General features: G+C 47.0%; 1 protein-coding gene across 1 annotated transcript in view; it reads right to left on the reverse strand.

Annotated features, from left to right (window-relative positions):
• Nucleotides 1-27,676, reverse strand: part of ZRANB3 (zinc finger RANBP2-type containing 3) — a 182,395-nt gene that overhangs the window by 47,504 nt on the left and 107,215 nt on the right. The window contains exons 8-12 of the mRNA XM_069732850.1: nt 26,719-26,853; nt 15,397-15,516; nt 12,973-13,092; nt 11,680-11,859; nt 8,896-9,045 (exon numbers count right to left, since the gene is read on the reverse strand). Of these exons, the coding sequence (XP_069588951.1) occupies nt 8,896-9,045; nt 11,680-11,859; nt 12,973-13,092; nt 15,397-15,516; nt 26,719-26,853 (705 nt within the window). The remainder of the gene's footprint in view (nt 1-8,895; nt 9,046-11,679; nt 11,860-12,972; nt 13,093-15,396; nt 15,517-26,718; nt 26,854-27,676) is intronic.

The following is a 27,676-nucleotide window of genomic DNA, read 5'->3' on the forward strand; positions in this document are numbered from 1 at the left end:
CAGATGCTCATCCTGCATTGCAATACCCAGAAATATCTAATAGGGTCTAAAAAGAATAAAAAATGATGCAGTGAAATGGGGAAGGGGGCAGGTACAAAATATTCCATCCGTATGCAGTGTTTAGGAAAGTGCTAGGATTTCCACGGTTTACAACACTTTGCATCTGTGCCTTCTCTACGGCTGCTGGTGACACGGGAAGGGATTGATTGAGTTTGGCAACCTCGCCATGTGCAATCTGATGGGATGTAAAAATCTGATATTTCTAGAAAATAAATCTACAAGCTGTGGTGCGTAAAATTGCAGCGGCGCATTAAAGTGCAGCGGCGCATTAAAGTGCAGCGGCGCATTAAAGTGCAGCGGCGCATTAAAGTGCAGCGGCACGCACAAGCACAGCAGGAAATTAAAGCGCAGAGGCAAATTAAAGCGCAGCGGCGAATAAAAACAACGGCGAATAAAAGTGCAGCGGCAAATAAAAATATAGCGGCGCGTAAAAGTGCAGCGGCGCGTAAAAGTGCAGCGGCGCGTAAAAGTGCAGCGGCGCGTAAAAGTGCAGCGGCGCGTAAAAGTGCAGCGGCGCGTAAAAGTGCAGCGGCGCGTAAAAGTGCAGCGGCGCGTAAAAGTGCAGCGGCGCGTACAAGCACAGCGGCAAATTAAAGGTCAGCGGTGAATTAAAGCGCAACAGCGGATAAAAACGCAGCGGCGAATAAAAGTGCAACGGTGCGTAAAAGTGCAGCGGCAAATGAAAGCTCGATGGCCAATTAAAATGCGACGGCGAATTAAAGCGCAACGGCAAATTAAAGCGCAACAGCACATTAAAGCGCAACAGCACATTTAGAGCAACAGCACATTAAAGAGCAGCAGTGAACTTAAGCACAGCGTCGAATTAAAGTGCAACGGCGAATTATAGTGCAACGGCGAATTATAGTGCAGTGGTGAATAAAAGTGCAGCTGCGTAATAACACAGAGTGATTATACCAGAGCAGAAAAGCTTCCAGGCGACATAGAAATAATGCAGTGATAACGGGGGGCAAGTAATTTTCTGGGCGTCCCATCAGTCTGCAAATTAAAGAGCTCTACAGGCCTCACATGGCTGATAACAGAGAGTAAGAGTCAGACCAACGGTGTGGCGGAGCTGCGCTCACCATCATGGCCGACTGCAGCCAGATTTGGGTTCACAATCGTGCGGTGATTTGCTCGCTACAGGGGGATCAGCCGCGCGGCCTCCTCACAGTGTGGCCGTAGCAGAACAGTTTGCACTCATCTTCTGCCATGCGCGGATACATTACGGGTGGGTTAAGGTTACGGTCAGACGGCGTGGTGGCGGCAGCACGTTTGAAGCTCCACGCACCGCAGTGGAACAAAGACTCGTGTGGCGACTGGTCGTGTCCGGGGGCAGGTTCTCATCACTGGCTCTACCCTTCCAAGGTAATAGGACACGCTCCGATAAACAACGTAACAGTCCATCGATGCTCTGGACGGCGTTTTTACACGGCTCATACAGACTGTATGGTGGACATATATAGTCGGCAGCACATAAGTAAGTGCTGCAGACAACGATGAGCGCGTAAACGATTCAATCATCCGACAGTGAAGTGTTCCGCTCCTTCGTCTGACGGCTGATAATTGGAATGGAGCCTTTATATTCTCCCATGTAAACCGGCGTTACGTATCTCAGTTTTGCGTTATTTGTCCGGTCACATTGTGTCACTGATCGCGATTACTAGGAGAAGCCTCGGATACGTCGTTAGTGGCACATCCCACCTCTAGAAAAACCGGCCGCAGTTCACAAAACTAGAGGGAAACGTGCCAAATGCAAACGGCAAAACACGGACGATGGCAGTACCCGCTCCCTGCAGTCCTTCCTGCCATCTCAGCACACCGGTCACATACTAGATTTAGTAGGGACATGTTCCTCCTCGTGACTCAGGAGCCCCTGCGGCCACCGCAGCGATGGGTCTGAATACACAAGACAGAGGAAGAGGAGGACGGAGGAATTTTAATTGACAGGAAAAATGAACGGCAGCAACTAGTGTCAGTCAGCTGCTGCAAAGGCGAATAAGATCATGGGGTGCAGCTGCAGATAACGAGAACAGATCACTAGTCGGACCGCCATGTACATATTGTGCGCAGCTTTGCTCACTGTTGTGGAGACCCCCCAAAGCTGACGCATTGAGACTTAGAGGTCAAGCATTGCTGCCTGGAAAAAAAAAAAAAAGGCATGCAAATTAGCTCTCCTCCAAGAGGAAAAAGCTGGCTATCCAGGGTCAACCATTAAAGCTGGCCGCTGTATAAGTCAATGTCCGCTCCGTACAGGAAACCTGCGAGCAGAATGAGTGCAGAATAAGGCAGAGTGCAGCTACTGCGACCTCACAATTTAGTTGTGATCCGCGACAATTGACTTTTCATCAATATGTAAATGAGACTGCAAGTGCACAGGTGCAGGTATCAGCGCGCAGGTGCAGGTATCAGCGCGCAGGTGCAGGTATCAGCGCGCAGGTGCAGGTATCAGCGCGCAGGTGCAGGTATCAGCGCGCAGGTGCAGGTATCAGCGCGCAGGTGCAGGTATCAGCGCGCAGGTGCAGGTATCAGCGCGCAGGTGCAGGTATCAGCGCGCAGGTGCAGGTATCAGCGCGCAGGTGCAGGTATCAGCGCGCAGGTGCAGGTATCAGCGCGCAGGTGCAGGTATCAGCGCGCAGGTGCAGGTATCAGCGCGCAGGTGCAGGTATCAGCGCGCAGGTGCAGGTATCAGCGCGCAGGTGCAGGTATCAGCGCGCAGGTGCAGGTATCAGCGCGCAGGTGCAGGTATCAGCGCGCAGGTGCAGGTATCAGCGCGCAGGTGCAGGTATCAGCGCGCAGGTGCAGGTATCAGCGCGCAGGTGCAGGTATCAGCGCGCAGGTGCAGGTATCAGCGCGCAGGTGCAGGTATCAGCGCGCAGGTGCAGGTATCAGCGCACAGGTATCAGCGCACAGGTGCAGGTTTCAGCGCACAGGTGCAGGTATCAGCGCACAGGTGCAGGTATCAGCGCACAGGTATCAGTGCACAGGTGCAGGTATCAGCGCACAGGTGCAGGTATCAGCGCACAGGTGCAGGTATCAGCGCACAGGTGCAGGTATCAGCGCACAGGTGCAGGTATCAGCGCACAGGTGCAGGTATCAGCGCACAGGTGCAGGTATCAGCGCACAGGTGCAGGTATCAGCGCACAGGTGCAGGTATCAGCGCACAGGTGCAGGTATCAGCGCACAGGTGCAGGTATCAGCGCACAGGTGCAGGTATCAGCGCACAGGTGCAGGTATCAGCGCACAGGTGCAGGTATCAGCGCACTTACCGTCCATGATGACTCTCTACTGTCACTGGTGATCTCTGCTGAAGTCTCGCATGTCCGCCACCCTTCCTTTAGCGAGCGCATGCGCAGTACAAGACTGAAGATTTGGGTGATGCACAGGAGCGCTCGGCACATGCGCCGGCCAATAGAAGAGCGCCACATGCAAGAATTTGGATGCAAAGAAAACTGAAGTGATGCAGCAGAGACCATCTCCACTATCAATCAAGCAGCGAAGCAAATGAGCCATGGACTCCAAGTGCTCTGGTACACCCAGCGTAGCACTTGCAGCCTAATTTGCATATGGATAACAAAGACTAATTTCACCACAACAGATTGCAATGAAGTTGGAATTGTTGCATATTGCCCTATAGTGCACCGTCTCTGGGTTCCTGGTGAAAATATTACTCACAGGTTTTCTTCAAAGGGTCGTTCTCATGATTGGTCTTCAGGAGCGGGGGCGTTCCTGCTGATTGACACTGCAGACAGGCGTCGTGGCCGAGCCACTGGCCCAAACCTTGCAATCTTACATGCTGCAAGCAGAAGTTGGTGATCCGGCTAGTTGTGCTCCCTGCCTATGAAATCAATCACTGATAATAGACTGCAGAGGTGAACGGTAACCTAGGCAACAAGCAAACCACAGAAATTAAAAATCCCTCCATTCTTGACAATGGAAAAGATTTTTAATAAAGGGTAAATGGCAAAGTTGATTGGAACTGAACATAATTAAATATTAAAATGTTTGCTGCTTTAAGCCACCACTAGAGGGAGCTCAAGGGTTTATTATTGAATTTGGTATGAAGAGAGCTCCCTCTAGTGGTGGCTGTAGGAAGCAATTATTTTAATTTTTTTTTTAACCATTTTTATCATGGAGATTCAGAGACGGCCAAAGGCATAAGACGCCTGCGGGTCAATACTTGTTCAGCCGAGCACCTGTGCTACGTCTAAATGGAAAAGGGGAAAAAGCTGATAGACATTTTATACACACATAGCTAACAGAGTAATACCGTCCAGCGTATCCTTGTTTCCACCGTTATTTTAGCTGACAAAGGAGCAAATAGTGGAGCTATAGGATCGCCCACACAGTGCATTAATGTCACAGCAAATCCTTAAGGACATTTATGGTAAAGCCATAAAACGTAATATACAATTACCTGGAGAGTATATAAGGGCCACCCTGCCTCAATAATAGAAATCCGCATAATAATGAGGCCGACGGCATAGATTTATATGATGTATGGAATTATAAGGAGAGAATTACAAGTCTGTGTCGGGATCACAACGGCACGGCTTTAACGACCTCGGCGGGAAGTGAGTGTAAATACATTATAATTGATCATAATAGGCGCAGTGTTGGAGGCCGCCCCGCAGTCCTACAAGAGCTGGAGCTGCGTGTCACTGTGCGATCGCCGAACATTAGAATGGCTTTGTCGTTAGGTCTTCATTAACATTAGGAGCACTGATGGCGTCTCTTAGGCTACGTTCACATTAGCGTTATGCATGTTTGCGTCGGGTCGGGCGTCTTTTTGTGATGCGTTGTGCGACGCATGCGTTTTTTTTGCCGCAAGCGTTGGGCCAAGAAAACGCAACAAGTTGCATTTTTCTTGCATCCAAATTTCAGCAAAAAACGACGCATGCGTCGCAAAACGCAGCGCTTTTGCGTGCGTTTGTTGCGTTTTTGTTTGCGTTGTGCGTTGCGTCGCACAACGCAAATGTGAACGTAGCCTTATGTAAGACATCACCATATGATTGGTGGGGATCTGACCCCAGTGATACGGCGCTGGGTGCGTGCCGGATACGGCGCTGGGTGCGTGCCGCATACGGCGCTGGGTGCGAGATACAACGCTGGGTGCCAGATACAACGCTGGGTGCCAGATACAACGCTGGGTGCCAGATACAACGCCGGGTGCCAGATACAACGCCGGGTGCCAGATACAACGCCGGGCGCCAGATACAACGCTGGGCGCCAGATACAACGCCGGGCGCCAGATACAACGCCGGCTGCCAGATACAACGCTGGCTGCCAGATACAACGCTGGGTGCGGACTTTGCAGGTGTACTATGAAAATCTGGTGTCAAATCCAGATAATCCTAATTTGACATCCTTTACTTAAGTAAATACAAAGCAAAGATGGGGGTGGTGGGATAAAGGCTGAAGGGTCCTGACTGGGGCCTCATCTTCCAGGTGTCAAGGCTGATGGGCTCTGCAATGGACTGGATATCAAGTGAACAGTCAGCTCTAAATAAATTCTAATCAGATGCGAAACTTTCAAAAAAAATTGTGCTGCATAGCAAAGCGGATCATCAGAAGTGTCTCCATCCAGCACTTACATGAGAGGAGAGAATGAATGAATCAGCGCCGAGTGCCAGGGAAGAAAAATGACCTTCAAAAACAAAGGCGAGGGATTTCATCCTCACAATGGTCTATTTTCCACAGGCCAGAAAGCGAGTGTTGCCATAGAAAGGCAGAGGCGCATTACACCAAAGTTCACCAAACGGCTTTCTTCAGAACTGGCAGGAGAAAGAGAGAAATGAGAGTTCAGCCCTTGATGTGCGCACAATTGTGGGCTCCTCTAAGCCTGAATAGGTTTGGCACGGACCAGATCGCGGTGCAGAGCAGGAGTCTTCTTGGTAAATTATACCCGTCCTTCGCACAAAACCTGTAAGAAACATGGTCTTGCTGCAATTATTTACAAGCAATAAAATAAAACTCTTTTCTGGAGAAGACTAGTTTTACCATAATTCTGCCAGCACTACATGTGCTGGAGACGTCATTCTTCACTTTCCAACATGCATTGCTCCTGCCTTTCTCCAATAGCTGCATGTCCTGAAGTGAAGCCCACCCCTCTGTTATGTCTGAAGTCTGACAGACAGAAAAGTTAAGCAAAAGTAAAAATGAACCATCCCTTACTTATTGTAAAGAAACCAAGACCAATCCTCACTTCACGGACAGCAACAAAGACCGCCCCCATTTCCTGTAAAGAGACAAAGACCCACCCCAACTTCCTGTAGAGATAAAGAACCTATTGTCAAAACACCCTCACTTCCTGTGGAAAGACTGGCCCCCTACGTCCTGCAGAGACCGGCCCCCACTTCCTGCAGAGACCAGCCCCCCACTTCCTGCAGAGACCGGCCCCCCACTTCCTGCAGAGACTGGCCCCCCACTTCCTGCAGAGACCAGCCCCCCACTTCCTGCAGAGACCAGCCCCCCACTTCCTGCAGAGACCGGCCCCCCACTTCCTGCAGAGACCGGCCCCCCACTTCCTGCAGAGACCAGCCCCCCACTTCCTGCAGAGACCAGCCCCCCACTTTCTGCAGAGACCGGCCCCCCACTTCCTGCAGAGACCAGCCCCCTACTTCCTGAAGAGATCGGCCCCCCACTTCCTGCAGAGACCGGCCCCCCACTTCCTGCAGAGACCGGCCCCCCACTTCCTGCAGAGACCAGCCCCCTACTTCCTGAAGAGACCGGCCCCCCACTTCCTGCAGAGACCGGCCCCCTACTTCCTGCAGAGACCGGCCCCCTACTTCCTGGAGAGACCGTCCCCCTACTTCCTGAAGAGACCGACCCCCTACTTCATGGAGAGACCGGCCCCCTACTTCCTGAAGAGACCGGCCCCCTACTTCCTGCAGAGACCGGCCCCCTACTTCCTGCAGAGACCGGCCCCCTACTTCCTGCAGAGACCGGCCCCCTACTTCCTGGAGAGACCGTCCCCCTACTTCCTGAAGAGACCGGCCCCCTACTTCCTGCAGAGACCGGCCCCCTACTTCCTGGAGAGACCGTCCCCCTACTTCCTGAAGAGACCGACCCCCTACTTCATGGAGAGACCGTCCCCCTACTTCCTGCAGAGACCGGCCCCCTACTTCCTGCAGAGATCAGACCCCTACTTCCTGCAGCGACTGGCCCCCTACTTCCTGCAGAGACCGGCCCCCTACTTCCTGCAGAGATCAGTCTCCTACTTCCTGCAGAGACCGGCCCCCTACTTCCTGCAGAGATCAGTCTCCTACTTCCTGCAGAGACCGGCCCCCTGCTTTTTGCAGAGACCAGCCCCCCGCTTCTTGCAGAGACCAGCCCCCTAATTCCTATAGAGACCGGCCCCCTACTTCCTGCAGAGACCAGCCCCCTACTTCCTGCAGAGATCAGTCCCCTACTTCCTGCAGAGATCAGTCCTCTACTTCCTGCAGAGACAGGCCCCATACTTCCTGTAAGGGGTCAAAGGCCCGTCCCCACTTCCTGTAGAGACAATGCCAGCCATCACTTTCAGTAGAAAGGCAAAGAGTCGCCCCCGATACTTGTAGAGAGGAAAAGACTGGCTCCCACTTCCTGAAGAGAGGCAAAAACACGCCCCCACTTCCTGTAGAGAAAAAGACCCGCCCCTAATTCCTGTAGAGAGGCAAAGACCCGCTCCCATTTCCAGTAGAGGCAAAGACCCGTCCCCACTGCCTGCAGAGAGGCAAAGACCTGCCCCCACTTCCTATAGAGGCAAAGACACACCCACACTTCCTGTAGAGACAAAGACCCGCCCCTATTTCCTGTAGACAGGCAAAGACCCGCCCCCACTTCCTATAGAGAGAAAAACCCGCCCCTATTTCCTGTAATTTGTCAGTGTTTCTGATGCTAATGCCGGATTGCACCGGACAACAGGCAGTGGATAACAAGTTACACATAACAGACACTGAGTTGCTAGAACGGTGGAGTGATTTTGGAGGCCTGGACCAAATAATTCATAAACTGTACCACAATATCTTACAAATAAGATGACTGTCTGAAGCTACAGTGACTACTTAAGCCCCACAAGTAGGTATGGACATTCCTAGTCATATTTCCAGGTCACGATGCCCACAGTAGTCACTGTTTAGTGTCAGCAGGTGAGGGTTACGACCAGCACAACACTCTCTACGCAGCAGACATGTCCTCCAGTCAGTCACATCCAGAGACAAAAGCTAAAAAACAGAGACCAGGAGAACAATATTGATGAAAAAGTGTTATATGGTAATAAGGTGGAGGTCCGGAATTAGGATCAAAGGTGCAAGGAACGAGAACCAGAAGTGCCTTTTGTAATAAAATAGAGTTCAATCAACCTAACCTGTAACACAATCCACCACACTGGCACCATCTCTCTTTCGTTTACCTCTAGAAAAAGAAGGGGTAAGAGTTGAACGAAAGAAGGGGAAAAATTTCTAAAAATTCATAAACTTTCTTGGTCACCGAAAAATCAATCTACTGTAGTGGGAAGGAAGAAAGGTATGTGGCTGCAGTTTCACGGTGTCTGCGAGACTGCAGGACTTAACGGGAAACTGCTTGTGGGTTATGTCCGAGAGGAAATTAAAAAACAAGCAAACATAAAAACATGTGTTACATTAATCTCAACACCATATTAGGACAAAACAAGACCGACATCCTTTTTTCCCCCATTTCCCCAGTCTGCACACACTCGTATGCCCAGATTTTTTATTATTAGAAAAACTGTTGTCTCGAGGGGCCTGATAGAGTTCCCAAGAAATCGTGCCTGCTTTACGTATCTTTGCCTTCTTGGAAAGCAAAGTATGAAATAAAACAGAATCTTGCGTTTCTTACATGAGTGAAGAGCTGGTCTTTCATGTCCTCCAGTTCTTCGCTAGGAGACCATGATTTGGCAAAGCTCAAGAAGTCCCATTTTTCCTTGTCGTCTACTTCGGCCTGAATCTTTTCTTTCTTGCCGTTTAGCGTGCTGCCGGTGACTTTTGCCTGGAGTAAAAAAATAAATAAGAAATATTAAGGAATACAAGTCCTATATCACCCAACCAGTCTAATTGGAGAATGGATGCCATATTGGTTGATGCTCAGCTCACATCCGCGTCAGAGGTTTTGTGTGGATTACGTTACACCTGACACGCAGCGCTATATTTTCTGCTAAGATGCTGGAAAAAACCCAGCGGACACCATTGTAAGCTACTGGGGTCTTTTGGACACCGCCAGTGTCTGTCATGTGATAGATCTGATGGTCCAAAAACAAGAAAATGGAAATTACAAAGCAATGTCACTTCTTATTCCACCCGGTGATTGGTGGATCTAACTTTCATTTTTTTTCCGGCATTCCTATAGTGAATAGACCACTCGATTACAGCAGAGTTCCATTTTTTTTTTCAATGGGTGGGAAAAGGCAACTGCTGGACCCCCAATCAATGCCGAAAATGGGGCTTTGAAATGTCCTGCTGGAATCGATCACTGCGTCATTCATTATCTATGGGACCACCAACTAACAAAAAAAAAGTTAAAAGAAAAAAAAAAATGAAGAGTATTTGGACCCCATCCACCAGATGATTGACAATGGGGACAACACGTAGAAATATGGTGGGCTCAGTAGTTGTGTAAGAGCGGACGACTACGCTCGTTTTATGAAGGCCGCGACAAATAAAAGCCTGGGTCAGATAACAGACTAAAATACGGGGCCGCAGCCAAGCGCTGCGCAGCAGATTGTGACCCGTGGAAACGCCACGCAGCTGCTGATAGCAGCGGGGTCTGGGGCGTCTTGTATGACGACCATCATCTAATTAAACCCTGGGACGGGAGATATTTACTGCAATCATTTCACTCCTAGTGAGAATTATAATGAAAATAAATGCCGCTTCGTGCGCACCGACGTGAGGCTCGGCGTTCTGGACAATGGCTGCAGCACAGCTTCCAATGCAGACAATGGAGACTAATCTATTAACTGAGAAAAAAAGGCTGTCTTCTTGGGTTTACCATCCTTTGGGAAGGGTGAACAACAGTGTAAGCAATTTGTCAGCTAAAATGTCAATCATGGTTGGACAACACATAGGCCCCGCCCCTTGGACTCCTAAGACCCAGGACTAAGGGCTGCGTCAATGACCTTTCTTGTCTATTTTTTTTTTTTTATCTTTTTTTTTTCTTTACAGTGGGAACATGGCTGTAGTGGTAGATGGACCATAATACGCAAAGCTCTGTCCTGACGCGTGGATCCCTTTAAATGATACTTTTATATATTGTATGTGGTATATATAGATTCTAGAAAACGAGCGTTGAAAATTATCCGTAGAATAATGGGGTCTGACCAGTGGGACACACAGTGCTCTTGAGTGGGGGATACACAGAGCCCTTTCTTGAATGAAGGTGTACATGCTCATCCTCCCCTCCGCTCTTTCTCTATGGCACCGCTGGATATGGCAGAGAGCTGTACTCTGCTTTGTTCCATAGGGGCGGAGGTTGAGCAATTATGCTTCACTCACCATGGGTGCCTGCAAAGTCCCCTTCTCAGGATCTCTGGGGGACCCATTGGTCGTACCCCCAGTGGTCCTACCCTATTAGGAGACCTACTGATCACGGGGTACGACTGTGATCCTAAGCTCTAGGTCTGGGTATAGAATGGAATGGACGGGCGGGGGTGCAACCTCAACTTCCATGGGAGTGCATCACTCTGCTATATCCGACAGTCTCAAAGACAATGAATGAAGGAGCAGGTGCGTGACCTCCGCTCCTATGGGACCACCAAGTACAACCCAAGTGCATCGCTCTACTAGATCTGTCAGTCCCGTAGACCATGAATGAAGGAAGCTTGTGCGACTTCCGCTCCTATGGGAGTGCATTGCTCTACTATATCCGACAGTCCCATAGACAATGAATGGAGGGTCACATCTGCATGACCTCCAATCCTATGGGAGTGCATTGCTCTACTATACTGTCAGTCCCATAAACAATGAATGGAGGGGAGCTTGTAATTAAGTCAGACTATAATGATCAGGAGGTGTCTTCCTTCTACCATCCTTTATTCTCGGGTTGGGGGCTTTATCACCCTTCTTTCCGGAACAGCGCAGAAACGTATCATACGCCGGCATTGTCTGGATTTGAGCCGAGCACAGAGAACATGACGATTCGCCGTCTGTATGAGGCGCAGACCCAGTTAGCGCTGTGTTCATGTCACTTCATGCGGGAACTCGAGCTGACAAGATCAGTAATACAGAAAAGGTATATACGGTATATAATAAAACACAAGAAACACCTGACACCTGCTACATCGGGGGGTTTTTAACATGTGCAAAAATGTGACTTTTTCCGGGGTCTTCCTTTTCTTTCCTTTTCTCTTGCCCGCTCCCCCCCGCCTCACCATCTTCTCTTTGTTGAATGACAGTGCTACCAAATTAATTGAAGTGGGCGATAGGAGCCGGAGTGGGTGTGAAACTATGAAAAGATGACATGTTGTGTGTGACTCACTCTTCATTAAATCTGAGGGCTTCTCAGCCGAGATATTTTTTTATTTTTTTTTAAGATTAGTCAATCTGAGGGGAGTGAAGACGTGGAATGCCGACATATAGATATTATTTTTAGGTGGCACGGCGGCGGTCTTCTGCAGAATTCTCGTACCTTCCTGTTCAGCATCCCCCACATCAGCGTGTCCAGGGTCCCTTTGGCGATCAGATAATGGATGTGCACGGAGCTGCTCTGTCCGATGCGGTGGGCTCTGTCCTCGGCTTGTTTGATGTGACCTGGATCCCAGTAAAGCTCAGCGAACACGACGTGGGTGGCAGCCGTGAACGTCAGCCCCTGGTCCGAGAAAAGACACACAAGTGTAAGAAAAGAACGTGAAAGCAAAGGAATAAATCCGTCATCTGTATAAATATCACCGATGCAATGACGCTGAGAGAAGGAAGAGCGGTTGAGGTGCTGCCTACGTCCATAGAGGGGGCAATGACGCTGGGAGAAGGAAGAGCGGCTGAGGTGCTGCCTACGTCCATAAAGGGGGCAACGATGGTCTCTTGCCCCGGGCACCACCTTTCCGCCTGACAACAGAACACTTTTACAGGGATAATACACAGCAGATTTTAAACTAAAAATTTGTAAACTGAAAATCTGCTGCATATTACAGCAGCGGAATCATGGATGAGATTACACTAAATGTCATCCCGGCCGTGTACGGAAAATCCTCTGCATAAAATGCCCAGATTTGGTGGCAGATATCACTCCAGTGAAGTGAGAGGCAAATATGCGTCTTCTGCACAGCAAAATCCGCAGCTTTGGGAACTTCATCTCAAAGGGGTTATCCGAAGCAGCTCACTTCTGCATCAGGAAGAAAGATGTGCAGCGGGTGAGGTTCCACAGCCTCCGGTGAGGTTCCGCGGCCTTCGGTGAGGTTCCGCGGCCTCCGGTGAGGTTCCGCGGCCTCCGGTGAGGTTCCGCGGCCTCCGGTGAGGGTCCTGTGCAAAGCAGCAATCAAGCAACAGTCGACATAACTAATAGAACTGGCGCTCGGTTCTTGTCGCTATCACTGATGCAACTACAGGACAGTGGATGATAACTGCATACAGTGCATGCAGGACCACCATTCCAACTACAGGACTGTGAGCAATAACTGTATACAATGCATGCAGGACCACCGCTCCAACTACATGACAGTGGACGATAACTGCATACAGTGCATGCAGGACCACCGGGCCGGTGGAGATAACAGAGTACTATAAATGCAGGTCACTCATGTCTCCAATTTATTGGGCATTTCAGAGCCTTGTTTTTAGGATCATTGAGGGTCCCCATTAATCAATAACTTATCACTTATCCTTTGGGACTTATCACATTTTATATTTTTTTTTATGTCTAAAAAAACAAAATGTACAGCAAAACTGAAATGTGAACAAAGAATTATGATCATTTTTTTCTTACCTGTCCGGCAGCTTGGATGCTGAGAATCGCCACACGGGTATCCGGGTCATTCTGGAACTGATGAACCAGGTGAATTCTCTCTGCAGATGGCACGCTCCCGTCGATTCGGATATAGCGGGCCTGCAATCAGATTGTGAGCAAACAGCAGATTATCCTGGGGAAAGCAGCAATCGGCGACTCACACCAGTGCAGCAGAACGAGAGCAGCCACTAGCTTAGCTGGCCAAAAAAGAGGGCAACCCCCTCTATGATGTCCAACGAGACAGAAGGGCAATGACTTACTGGTTATAAAACCCCTTCAGGGTTAAGTTCACAAATTTCCTTTAGATTTGGTGTGAGCCCTGGGAAACTCTGGCTGCTCCGCAGGGAATAGGAGGAAATAATTAAATTTTCCCAGAATGTGTTGGAATATTGTTTTCAATATGAAGGGGGAACAATAAATAAAATTATATATATATATATATATATATATATATATATATATATATATATATATATATATATCTTTTTAAAATGGAAGTCGATGATCGACGTTTTCCAATGAACCAGGCATCAGAAAATACTTCTGATCTACACTTCCAAGGGAAGCAGAAGACTGGAAGCAATTGCTTGGGTATATAATATTAATGAGTAATCCTTAAAATGGGTCATCAATGTCAGATCGGTGGGGGTCCAACACCTGATGAGCAGGGACTTCCTCCCCGCTTGTAAAACTTGAAAAGAGTTGTGCTGCAGAGATCCATGGTTGGACTCTGCCGGGAGAGGACTACTGATGAGTGGAGGTCCCGGGTGTTGGACCCCCACCGGTATGATACTAATGACGGACCCCAAGGATATGTTACCAATAACGTGACCGAATGAGCCCTTTAAGGCCAATACAGTAGGATTTGAAGCCCGCAAACAGGATCATGGGGTGCATTAAAAGAGGTCTGGATACACATGATGAGAGCATTATACTGCCTCTGTACAAATCCCTAGTTAGACCACACATGGAGTACGGTGTCCAGTTTTGGGCACCGGTGCTCAGGAAGGATATAATGGAACTAGAGATAGTACAAAGGAGGGCAACAAAATTAATAAAGGGGATGGGAGAACTACAATACCCAGATAGATTAGCGAAATTAGGATTATTTAGTCTAGAAAAAAGACGACTGAGGGGCGATCTAATAACCATGTATAAGTATATAAGGGGACAATACAAATATCGTGCTGAGGATTTGTTTATACCAAGGAAGGTGACGGGCACAAGGGGGCATTCTTTGCGTCTGGAGGAGAGAAGGTTTTTCCACCAACATAGAAGAGGATTCTTTACTGTTAGGGCAGTGAGAATCTGGAATTGTTTGCCTGAGGAGGTGGTGATGGCGAACTCAGTCGAGGGGTTCAAGAGAGGCCTGGATGTCTTCCTGGAGCAGAACAATATTGTATCTTACAGTTATTAGGTTCTGTAGAAGGACGTAGATCTGGGGATTTATTATGATGGAATATAGGCTGAACTGGATGGACAAAAGTCTTTTTTCGGCCTTACTAACTATGTTACTATGTTACTATGTTGGCGAGCCAGGATCTATCGGGCCAGATTGGTTCACATGTCCTGACGTGAACTAATGGGGATCATTACATGGTCCTAGCACCATGTCGGCATATAGACCTGTGTGTAAAGGGGGTGATGTGCTGCCGACAGCCAGAATAAACCATCCTACCAACCAACAAGCGCTCTGCCCACACGTCAGGTCCCTTCCATGGCATATGGACAGCGGCGACCCTGCTAAACCCAACCCCACTACATTTTCTATCTGGTAATGGAAATTAATATATTTGTCTAATTAATTATATAAATTAGGGCACAGAATGAGTGAAATGGCCACTGAATGGAGGCGTGCGCGGGGACAGAAGAACAGAAGAGTGATAGTAAATGATCCCGCCGCTTTCTATAGCACCCGGCGCCATATACACATTTTTGCAGGGTAAACAGATCGATGCCTAAAATGAGGTTAAACACAAAGGAAGTTACAGATTGGAGATGCGTTCAGAAGAAATGGCGAGGTCCTGCCACGCGGAGCTAACATTTTAAGGTGGTTATTAATTAAACTGTCACTAGCGCTTTATTGACTGTCGTTCTCTGACACCGCGCATCGCTGAGCCATTAATGGGCTGAAATCACCTCCAATTAAGACTTCCCCGTCTCCCCTGGGGCGCGCTCACAGTTTTTCTTAGTAAATATGAACATAAGAAAAGCGGTTCTGCATAATTAAAGAGCCCCTACAAACGCTCGAGGCCGCCATCTTGTGCGCTGGGGATGCAGCAGTACCGATACACGGTCAGCCCAACACCGGAGAGGAGACCTCCAACCACATGTGCATTTATGTAGAAGGGGTCTGATCTCCTACGTGGACCTGGTACCGGCCCAGGCTGAGACTTCACTCACCTTACTCTCTATAGCGGCCTCTGTGCAGGCCTGGAGCATGGAGAGATGGTGCCCGAACACCAGGAACTTCAGCTTCTCATTTTCCAACATCATTTTAATGTAATCTTTCACGGCCCCAGCCTGAAAAACACAATAATCTATCATTCTGACACTGAAAATTGAGACGGAGAGAAAGAGACTGGAAGAAACTCACTCAAGACTACAAGTCACTGCGGGTAGTTAGGAAGAGCAGCATCCGAGACATCTAAGAAATAGTGATGGCGGTAATCACCCCCCAGAGCAGCAATCTATAGAGCAGGAGTCCAGAGATCACATCCATTCACATGTAGAATAGATCATGAGCCACTGTATGTCCTGTATTATACTCCAGAGCTGCACTCACTATTCTGCTGGTGCAGTCACTGTGTACACAATTACATTACTGATCCTGAGTTACATCCTGTATTATAGTCCAGAGCTGCACTCACTATTCTGTTGGTGCAGTCACTGTGTACATATATTACATTACTGATCCTGAGTTACATCCTGTATTATACCCCAGAGCTGCACTCACTATTCTGCTGGTGCAGTCACTGTGTACATACATTACTGATCCTGAGTTACATCCTGTATTATACCCCAGAGCTGCACTCACTATTCTGCTGGTGCAGTCACTGTGTACATACATTACATTACTGATCCTGAGTTACATCCTGTATTATACCCCAGAGCTGCACTCACTATTCTGTTGGTGCAGTCACTGTGTACATACATTACATTACTGATCCTGAGTTACATCCTGTATTATACCCCAGAGCTGCACTCACTATTCTGCTGGTGCAGTCACTGTGTACATACATTGCTGATCCTGAGTTACATCCTGTATTATACTCTAGAGCTGCACTCACTATTCTGCTGGTGCAATCACTGTGTACATACATTACTGATCCTGAGTTATATCCTGTATTATACCCCAGAGCTGCACTCACTATTCTGCAGGTGCAGTCACTGTGTTCATACATTACATTACTGATCCTGCGTTACATCCTGTATTATACTCCAGAGCTACACTCACTATTCTGTTGGTGCAGTCACTGTGTACATACATTACATTACTGATCCTGAGTTACATCCTGTATTATACCCCAGAGCTGCGCTCACTATTCTGCTGGTGCAATCACTGTGTACATACATTACATTACTGATCCTAAGTTACATCCTGTATTATACTCCAGAGCTGCACTCACAATTCTGCTGGTGGAGTCACTGTGTACATACACTACATTACTGATCCTGTACTGTGCCAGCAGAATACGGAGTGCAACTCTGAGTATAATGCAGGAGGTAACTCAGGATCAGTACAGGAACAATAATGTAATGTATGTACAAAGTGATTTCACCAGAATAGTGAGTGCAGCTCTGGAGTATAATACAGGGTGTAACTCAGGATCAGTAATGTAATGCATGTACACAGTGACTGCACCAGCAGAATAGTGAGTGCAGCTCTGGAGTATAATACAGGCTGTGAAGAAAATATATGTATTACCATTCTTGTCCTGGATTGTATCCATCTCTCAGTTTATGGCTCGCACATGAAAGCACTGGATTTATTGTGTTACTTGCTCTTTATACCTGTGAGCTGTTGCTAGATTTTGGAGTAACTGGCTGATTTCTCTTATGTGTCACATTTATCGTGCATCGTCCGTGTTGTTACATCTGCGGCATTTTCACCAGTGATCACTATCCTGACACCATCAATACTAGATCCTTGGTGTATCTACTTGTGAGGACATTCATAGAGATGAAGGGTGCGAGGCAGAAACGCGGCAGGAGCGGAGGTCGGGGCAGGTGCTGTCATTCCAATGCATAGAACAGAATGGAATAAATTCCAGGGTCTCTACATCCTCGTATCCGCCGGTGTAATACAGGTATCAGTGGTGTCATGGATTTTAATTAGTAATGAATAATTTACTGCTTACCACTGTAACCCACGCAGACCCCCCCCCCCCCCCCCCCCGAGACGGCTCCGGCTCCAAATTGACGGGCTAAGCTATTAACACGCATTAACCCCTTTGAGCCCGCTGCTCTCTACATATGCACAGCCGTGCACCGGATACGGTGCGACCCCCTCGGCAGCGTCGGAGGGGTTAAGGCTGCAGTTTATGAGAATCCTCAAGAAGGAGATGAACAAATGCATTAATAAAATATTCAGTATAATGCGCTCATTAAACCCCGAGCCTGAAATATACCGGAGCCTCCGCGCCCCCCGTCCCTTCTCTAACTCCGCCGCCCCCTGAAGAGAATATACCAATGAGTCACAAATAATACACAAAAATGTAAAGGGGGGAAACATTAATAATTCACGGCCACAAGACGAGCGGCTGATATGATCAAATAACCGTTTAGGGAGATTTTCAGATTGAACTCGGCAGTCACGTTGGGGGGGGAATCGGGGGCGCCGAGGAGGAGACGAGAAAACCTCATGTTTAGGTAACGCTTTCATTTACATAACTTTACACTAATAATTTCCGGGAAGCTTTAATGCGGTAACTCCGTGCTAAGTTTTCACAGTCACGGGACTTTTTGGTCTAAGAAGATGGAGATTTCTGATATTAAATCCATTCTTTTTTTTTCCAGTTATTTTTACTGATCTGTATAATTTCCTGATCCAAATTTTCATCTAACCACATACACTGATCAGCCAAAACATTGAAACCACTGTCCTATCACTGTGCAGGACCTCCCCTTCTGCCCCGATGAGACATGAACTCCACAAGATCTGACGGGTCGTGTAGTATCTGCACCAAGACGTGGCAGCTCCTCTCCGCCCTGTATGTTATGCAGCGCAGCCTCCATGGAGCGGACTCGATATTCCAGCACGTTCCCATACATCATGGATCGGACTGGGATCTGGGGAATTGAAGACAAGTCATCTTTTCCTTCTCTCTGTTATGTTCCTCATACCTTACCGGACCGACCATTATCTGCCAAAAGAGACACGGCCAATAGGGAATCCTGCATCCAAAAATGAGGTACTGAGTCTGCACAGTGTTAGGTAGGTAGTACATGTCCATAAGATGCCAGGACACAAGGTTACCAGCAGAACACTGTCCCATCACTCTGCCTCGCCGGCTCATCTGCTTCCTATAAAGCAGCCTGCAGTGTGTCTTCTACAGCCAAGTGACGAACTGGCCGCTCACAAGATGGATAATGTCATTTAGTCTTCTTCCACCACAACTTGGTCCAGTTTTGATTCTTATGTGCCGCTATATGCTCTTTTCTATCATAGCTGTGATGCTCTGCTTGTCCCCACACTTTTCTATTATAGCTGTGATGCTCTGCTTGTCCCCACACTTTTCTATCATAGCTGTGATGCTCTGCTTGTCCCCACACTTTTCTATCATAGCTGAGATGCTCTGCTTGTCCCCACACTTTTCAATCATAGCTGTGATGCTCTTCGTTACCTGACACTTTTCTATCATAGCTGTGATGCTCTGCTTGTCCCCACACTTTTCTATCATAGCTGTGATGCTCTGCTTGACCCCACACTTTTCTATCATAGCTGCGATGCTCTTCGTTACCTAACACTTTTCTATCATAGCTGTGATGCTCTGCTTGTCCCCACACTTTTCTATCATAGCTGAGATGCTCTGCTTGTCCCCACACTTTTCAATCATAGCTGCGATGCTCTTCGTTACCTGACACTTTTCCATCATAGCTGTGATGCTCTGCTTGTCCCCACACTTTTCTATCATAGCTGCGATGCTCTGCTTGTCCCCACACTTTTCTATCATAGCTGCTATGCTCTGCGTTACCTGACACTTTTCTATCATAGCTGCGATGCTCTGCTTGTCCCCACACTTTTCTATCATAGCTGCGATGCTCTTCGTTACCTGACACTTTTCTATCATAGCTGTGATGCTCTGCTTGTCCCCACACTTTTCTATCATAGCTGCGATGCTCTGCTTGTCCCCACACTTTTCTATCATAGCTGCTATGCTCTGCGTTACCTGACACTTTTCTATCATAGCTGCGATGCTCTGATTGTCCCCACACTTTTCTATCATAGCTGCGATGCTCTTCATTACCTGACACTTTTCTATCATAGATGCGATGCTCTGCTTGTCCCCACACTTTTCTATCATAGCTGCGATGCTCTGCTTGTCCCCACACTTTTCTATCATAGCTGCTATGCTCTGCGTTACCTGACACTTAAGTACACCTCACCTGTGAAAAAAGAATCTTGAAAGAAATTCACATTGTATGATTTTTACACAATTAATTTGCATTTATTGCATGAAATACTTCTTACAGAGCCACTCCTTAGTTTTCCTGGCTGTGTGTTTCAGGTCATTGCCATGCTGGAAGACCCAGCCATGACCAATATTCAATGTTTTAACTGGGGAAGGAGGTTGTTGGTTAAAACCTTGCGATACGATGACCCCATCCATCCACCCTTCAAAATGGTGCAGTTGTCCTGTCCTCTTTGCAGAAAAGCGTGATGTTTCTCCCACCATGCTTCATGGTTGGGACGGTGTTCTAAGGGTTGTACTCATCGTTCTTCTTCCTCCAAACATGGTGAGTGGAGTTGATACCAAAAAGGTCTATTGTGGTCTCATCTGACCACATGATCTTCTCCCATGCCTCCTCTGGATCATCCAGATGGTCAGGGGGACCTTGCGTGCCCTGCAGGATTTTAACCAATGACGGTGTAGTGTGTTATTAACGGTAATGTTTGAGACTGTGGCCCCAGCGCTATTCAGATCACTGACCAGGTCCTCACTTGTAGTTCGTGGCTGATTCCTGACCTCTCTCAGTATCATCCTTAGGCTGGGTTCACATAGCGTTGGCGTCCGTTAGACGGACTACGTTACACCGCGGCATAACGCGGTGTAACGCAGTCCCTTAACGCCGCCATTAACTCCTATGTCGGACACATCGCTAGCGCACGCCCACAATGGGCGTGCGCTAGCGATGTGCTGTCATTGAGTGACGGACCCTGAGACGCGGGCTGCAGCGTTTCCGGGTCCATCACTGCTAGCGCAGATAGAGCTAGCAGATGCTCTATCTGCGCTAGCACGATGGAGAATGTCGGCACTTGCGTCAGCAGCCCGTTCACGTATGTGTTGAACAGGCTGCTGTTTAACGCAATGTGAACCCAGCCTTACCTCACGAGGCGAGATCTTGCATGGAGTCTCAGATTGAGGAAGTTTGACAGTCATCTTGTGTTTCTACCATTTTCTAATAATTGTGCCAACAGTTGTTCCCTTCTCACCAGGCTGCTTGCCTATTGTCTTGTAGCCCGTCCCAGCCTTGTGCAGGTCTACAACTTTGTCCCTGTTGTCCTTAGAAAATTCTTTGGTCTTGGCCATGGTGGAGAGGTTGGAGTGTGAATGAATGTGTGGACAAGTGTCTTTAATACAAGTAACGAGTTCAAACAGGTACAATTAATCCAGGTAATGAGTGCAGAGTAGGAGGCTTCTTAAAGAAAAACTAACAGGTCTGTGAGAGCAGAATTCTTGCTGGGTGGTCAGTGATGAAATACTTAATTCATACAATAAAATGCTAATTAATTATATAACAATCATACAAAGTGATTTTCTGTTCTTTATTCATAGATTCTGTCTCTCACAGGTGAAGTGTACCTATGATAAAAATTCCAGACCTCTTAATTCTTTGTAGGTGGGAAAACGTGCAAAAACTGCAGTGTATCAAATACTTATTATCCCCACTGGTTGTATACTTTGTGGTCCTATATCATAGCCCCACAAGCTTTTTGGGGTGAAATACTCCAGTTTCGCACCTCTGCACTTCTCCAGAGAAGTAGTTGACTCATGTTCTTGAGCAGTGTTCCCCAACTCCAGTCCTCAAGAGCCACCAACAGGTCATGTTTTCAGGATTTCCTTAGTATTGCACAAGTGATGGAGTTATTGCCTGTGCAGGTGATGCAATTATCACCTGTGCAATACTAAGGAAATCCTGAAAACATGACCTGTTGATGGCTCTTGAGGACCGGAGTTGGGGAACACTGGTCTTGAGTCTCTAATGATATTTTTGCTACATGAACACATTTTCCTACGGATCTGTACTCTGGGTCAGCGCTAACAATAAAGGCCGCCGCTGATGTATTTAGGGGAGGACGGTCACATTCCAAGTTATGAAAAGTGGCTAAAGAAAAATAAAAAGTTAATTTTCTCTTTACGGCAGAATCTGCTCCAGCGAAGATGCAGGATCTGAGAAATAACGCACAGGCGTCGGCGATCCGTCACCTAAACGGCACAATGTTAATACGCAGTGTGGGAGTGAAGTCACATTAATGTCGGCTGCCAATAACATCAGATACCGATATAATCAATTTACACTTCTGCGCTCCGGTGCTAAGTGTATTAATAGTAAATGTGATCGTTAGGAATGATTTGTCTGCAGGTAATGTGGAGAGGTAACTCCCTGTGGTGCCGGCGCGGTGACATCTTCTCATAGAGATACATTGTTGTCTGCTAATCTGAAACGCGCCGTTATTAGAAGCAGCACAGTTTCCATGGCAACCCCGAGTCATAAACCTTTGGTGGGTGTTCGGGTCTTTTTGCCTCAAGAAATAGCATCTGGCTTGGCAAAAAGCTGTTGTTTTGAGGGAGAAGGGAAAAAAAAAACAGAAGCAAGTGAAGAACATATGCATCGCACTATGGATTTTGTCTTGACAGGAGAATTTTTTTTTTTTTTTTTTTTTCAAAAAGTTTTAATTTCCAGACAAAGTAAAAAAAATTTTTTTATAAAATCACAACATCAAAAGTTTAATGGGCAAAGTCGTCTCAACACAATGCAAAACTAATAAAGGATATATATCCAGCAGCCTCCAAACTCCTGTCGATTACTTCATCGTTTGCACTCACCAAGTGGTCCTCCACAGCCACCCACGCAGACGGACATACACTAGACGTCATCTTCACCCCCTCTGTCCTTTATCTAATCTCACAACCTCTCCCTTCCCCCTATCTGACCACCATCTACTCACCTTCTCATCCTTGTCCTCCTCATCCGCCACCCATGTCCAGCCACTACCACATCCTCGCAGAAACGTCACACACCTAGAGATTCAGAGACTCTCTTCTACTTCTGTCCTCCATATCTTCACTCCATGACATGGACAGCACCACCGCTTAATATAACGCCACCCTCACATCTGCCATAGACTCAGTCGCCCCTCTCATGCATGGCAAAATGCGATGAATCAATAGGCAACCCTGGCACAACAATCTCACCAAAAAACTTCGACAAGCATCCAGGGTCGCAGAGCGGCGTTGGAAGAAAACACGCCTGCCAGACGACTTCACCGCTTTCAAACAAGCTACACTTGCCTTCAAATTAGTCCTCACTTCTGCTAAACAGACCTATTTCACCAACCTTGTATCCTCATTATCCTACAACCCAAAACAACTGTTCAGCACATTCAACTCTCTCCTCCGCCCACCATTGCCACCTCCAACTCCCCGCATCTCTGCCAAGGACTCTGCCACGTACTTCAAAAATAAAATCGACCAAACAAAGCAAACCTTCACTGTTCCACCACCCCAACCACTCCATATACCAGACCTCTGCCCTTGACTAATAAACTTCCTCTCCAACATCACTGAAGGAGAGATTACTCAACTCCTTTCCAAATCACACCTCACCACCTGTGCACTATACCCCATCCCTTCCCACCTGCTCCCCAACCTCACAAACACGCTCATTCCAGCCCTAACCCCTCTCTTCAACCTATCGCTATCTTCTGTTACCTTCCCCTCTGCCTTCAAACATGCCACCATCACACCCATCCTCAAAAAAACTAATCTTGACCCAACTGCTATTCCCAGCTATCGCCCTATATCACTGCTCCCGTTTGCTTCAAAACTCCTTGAGCAGCATGTCCATGCTCAACTTTCCTCCCACCTCTCATCTAACTCTCTCCTTGACAACCTCCAATCTGGTTTCCGCCCCCACCACTCCACCAAAACTGCCCTGACCAAAATTACTAATGACTTATAGTCAAAGCCAACAGACAGTTCTCCATCCTCCTCCTTCTGGACCTGTCCTCTACCTTCGACACAGTCGACCGCTGCCTACTGCTACACATTCTTTCTTCCCTTGTCATCAAAGTCCTTGCCCTGTCCCGGATTGCCTCATACTTTTCCGACCGCATTTAGCGTTTCCCACTCCCACACTACCTCCTCACCCCGCCCTCTCTCTGTTGATGTCCCTCAAGGGTCTGTCCTGGGGCCTCTACTTTTTTCCATCTATACCCTTGGCCTAGGACAACTCAAAGTCCCATGGCTTCCAGTACCACCTGTATGCGGATGACACTCAGATCTACCTCTCTGGCCAAGATTTCAGCTCCCTGCTGTCCAGAATCCCGGAGTGTCTTATCAGCCATATCCTCCTTCTTCACCTCTCGCTTACTAAAACTCAATGTAGACAAAACCGAACTCATCATCTTTCCTCCATCTCGCGTATCTCCCCTACCCGATCTATCCATTATGGTAAATGGCATCACGCTCTCTCCCACACCTGTAATCCGCTGCCTCGGAGTAACTCTTGATTCTGCCCTGTCCTTCAAACCGCACGTCCAAATTCTTGCCACCTCCTGTCGCCTCCAACTCAAAAATGTTTCCAGAATCCGTCCCTTCCTCAGCCCTCAATCTACTAAAACTCTTGTGCATGCCTTCATCATCTCCCACCTCAACTACTGCAACACCCTCTTCTGTGGCATCCCCACTAACTCTCTGGCACCACTCCAGTCTGTCCTCAACTCTGCTGCCCGCCTAATCCAGCTCTTCTCGCTACTCCCCAGCTTCTCCCCTCTGCAAATCCCTCCACTGGTTCCCAATTCCAACGAATCCAGTACAAACTACTAACACTGATCTACAAAGCTATCCACAACCTGTCCCCTCCCTATATCTCCGAACTAATCTCCCAATATCTTCCCTCATGGAATCTTCGATCCTCCCAAGACCTCCTACTCTCCACCACACTTATTTGTTCCTCACACAACCGCCTCCAAGATTTCTCCCGAATATCCCCCATCCTCTGGAATTCCACGCCTCAACAGGTCCAATTATCCACCACCCTAGGATCCTTCAGACGGAACCTGAAAACACATCTCTTCAGGAAAGCCTACAATAACCATTCGGCTGCCTCACCACCACCCGAGCTACCGCCTCACCACCCCCGACCTTCTGTCTCTTCCCCATTATCCCGTAGAATGTAAGTCCGCAAGGACAGGGTCCTCTCCCCTCTGTAACAGTCTGTGATCGTAAATTTGTTTACTGTAAACGATATCTATAACTTTGTATGTAACCCCTTCTTATGTACAGCACCATGGAATTAATGGTGCTATATAAATAAATAATAATATGATAGATGGACCGGCGGAACTCTGGACGCATGGACAGAAAAGACACCCTGGGCCGACAGAACCCTGGGCCAGCAGAAAAGACACTCTGGGCCGGCGGAACCCTGGACAGATGGACAGAAAAGACACCCCTGGGCCGGCAGAACCCTGGGCCAGCAGAACCCTCGAAGGACAGACAGAAAAGACACTCTGGGCCGGCTGTACCCTGGATGGACAGAAAAGACACTCTCGGCCGGCGGAACCCTGGACAGATGGACAGAAAAGACACCCTGGGCTGGCAGAACCCTGGGCCAGCAGAACCCTGGAAGGACGGACAGAAAAGACACTCTGGGCCGGCGAAACCCTGGATGGACAGAAAAGACACTCTGGGCCACCGGAACCCTGGACAGATGGACAGAAAAGACACCCTGGGCCGGCAGAACCCTGGGCCGGCAGAACCCTGGAACGACGGACAGAAAAGACACTCAGGGCCGGAGGAACTCTTTTTTTACATCATTTAACTTACAGGTTAAATAACAATAGATTTTGATAGACTGGTCTTTATGGATATGGTGATACTAAATATACCCATTTTATTTATTTTTTTACTTATTTATTTTGAAATTGAAAAAAAAGAAACATAAGAATACTTAAAAACTTTTTTTTTTACTTTAGACATTTGATTTAGTCCTTACAGGGGACTTGAAAATGTGATCATTGAACTTGTACTAAATATAGTAATACGTCTACATTGCAGTACAAATTACTATTCCCCAAGAAGCCTGGCCTGTGGCTGCTCTTCACAGGAGCTCCAAGATGTTGGACAGACCTTCATCAGTTCTCCGGCTGCCATGGGAAGCCAACCAGGGGAGGGATGAAGCGATGGACACTAGCACCTTTGGTTCCCAACATCTTAGATGCCGTTGTCTGAACTGACAGCGGAATCTAAGAGGTCACCAGTAATGATTAGAGATGGTTCCGATTGCAGCAGTTACTCTCGCATGCCCGCTGTATGGACTGTGCTCATGTCCTGAGGACGCTCCATAAAGAAGTGGCGCACTTCCGCTGTACATGTATGGTGCACGCCGCCAAAGTCTTAAAGGGAATGTAAGCACAGAATGACTGTTCAAACCAAGTAAAGGCACTCGGTGCACCCTTTGCGCGACCAAACATTTAAGTGCATCTTTCCACCTTCTTATTTTCCCTCTACCTCCGCCCTTCTCTGGCTCTAGAAAGATGATAATGAAGATGGAGGTGGTAGGTGGGGTATGGTGGGTGTGGAGGGGGGGGGCGCGGAGATAGAGGGAAAACAATTAAGGTTTGGTCAGACAATTGATTATAAGTGTTATAGAGAGTTGTAATCCCCACTGATCCAACGTGACGTATCCTGAAACCTAGACAAATGCTACAGATTGTAAACCCGAGTTTTCAGAACAGATTGTAATGACAAACTGTATAACCAATTTTAGAAGAAAATATGAAAAATTATCTCAAAGTATAAGAAGCAAAACCAAGACGATCAGAGTATAGCAACCATGATAATATACTGAAATACCCTGCTGATGACACCGCGATGAGCGTTTCGCATAAGATGCGGGAAGATGTTAACCCCTGAAGAAGGTTAAAGCGAAACACGTGTTACAGTTTATGCTTCAGTGATCATATCCGGCATTTGTACTTTATGCCCCCAAAATTTGGGAACCATAAAATTCTTTTTCATATCTACATACTTATTTAGTCTTTGTTTTCCCAGCCTCAATTCTAATCATGTTTTGAGCCACTTTTAAAGCCAATTATTGTTTATGAAAGATAATTACAACTTTTGCTAGTTGCCTTTTGGTGCGATAAGGGAATTTGAGAATACGTATACAATTGTGACTGATTCTATAGCAGCTAAATAACTCGGAAAAATTTAACAGTTTGCTACACCGAAATTAAAAAAAAGCAATAACCGGATCTGCATGAATACAACATACCTTAGCCAGAGCCGTCTGCTTGTACATGCGGGTGATCATGCCCATGACCTGGATAAAGGGGCTACTGGAATCTGATGATGCCGATTCTGGACATCTCATCAGTCTTTCCCACTCTTCAATACCTGCATTCATTTCCTGCACAGGAAAGGAAAATAAAGGAAATTACATGCTAAAAATTACTATTTATTACTGACTATTTAACCCTGTAAAGACACTGCCAATTTTCATCTTTTTCTCCCATTCTGCTAAGAGTCATTTATTTTGTATTTTTCTGTACAGATAGTAGTACAAAGGATTGTCTTCCTATCGCTTAATTAGACCATAAAAATGAGATGGAAATAGGATTCCTTGGGTCAGTTCCATCACATCAATAACAAACTTGCAGAGTTTTGTAGTTCTGTTTTTTATCTTACTATTTGAGCAGCTCTAAAAAATCTAAAAAAAAAGAACTTTAAAAAAGTTAAAGAAAAAACTTTTTTTTGTGTTCCCATTTTTCAAAATCCATGACTTTTCTTGTTTTTCCATCAATGGAGCTATATTTTTGCTGCTTTTTTTTTTTTTTTTTTTTTTTTCATGCATCAAGCGATAGTTTTTTTTGGTGCTAATTGGGGTTATATTATATGTTTGGACAGTGTTTATTGCATTTTTTGTTAAATTGTTCAATGAACAAAAACAGCAACTTGAGCGTTTTCATTCTTTTTTCTTTATGACAATTTACATACAGGTTAGACAATTTTATGTAATAAATCCTGTTAGAAAAATCAGCTTCTAAATTAAACAGATTATTACACTTTTAGGCAGTGGACATGGAAATAATGATTTTTACATACATATTTGCAATTCTCATTCCTTCATTCATTGATCTGCAGATTTATGCCTCATTCACATTTACGATTTCACTGTATTGGAAGTGTCCCTCCCAGTGATACAGGCAGAATTTGATTTCTATGTGTCTCTA

Source organism: Ranitomeya imitator, chromosome 7, assembly GCF_032444005.1.
Source record: "Ranitomeya imitator isolate aRanImi1 chromosome 7, aRanImi1.pri, whole genome shotgun sequence".
NCBI lineage: Eukaryota > Metazoa > Chordata > Amphibia > Anura > Dendrobatidae > Ranitomeya > Ranitomeya imitator.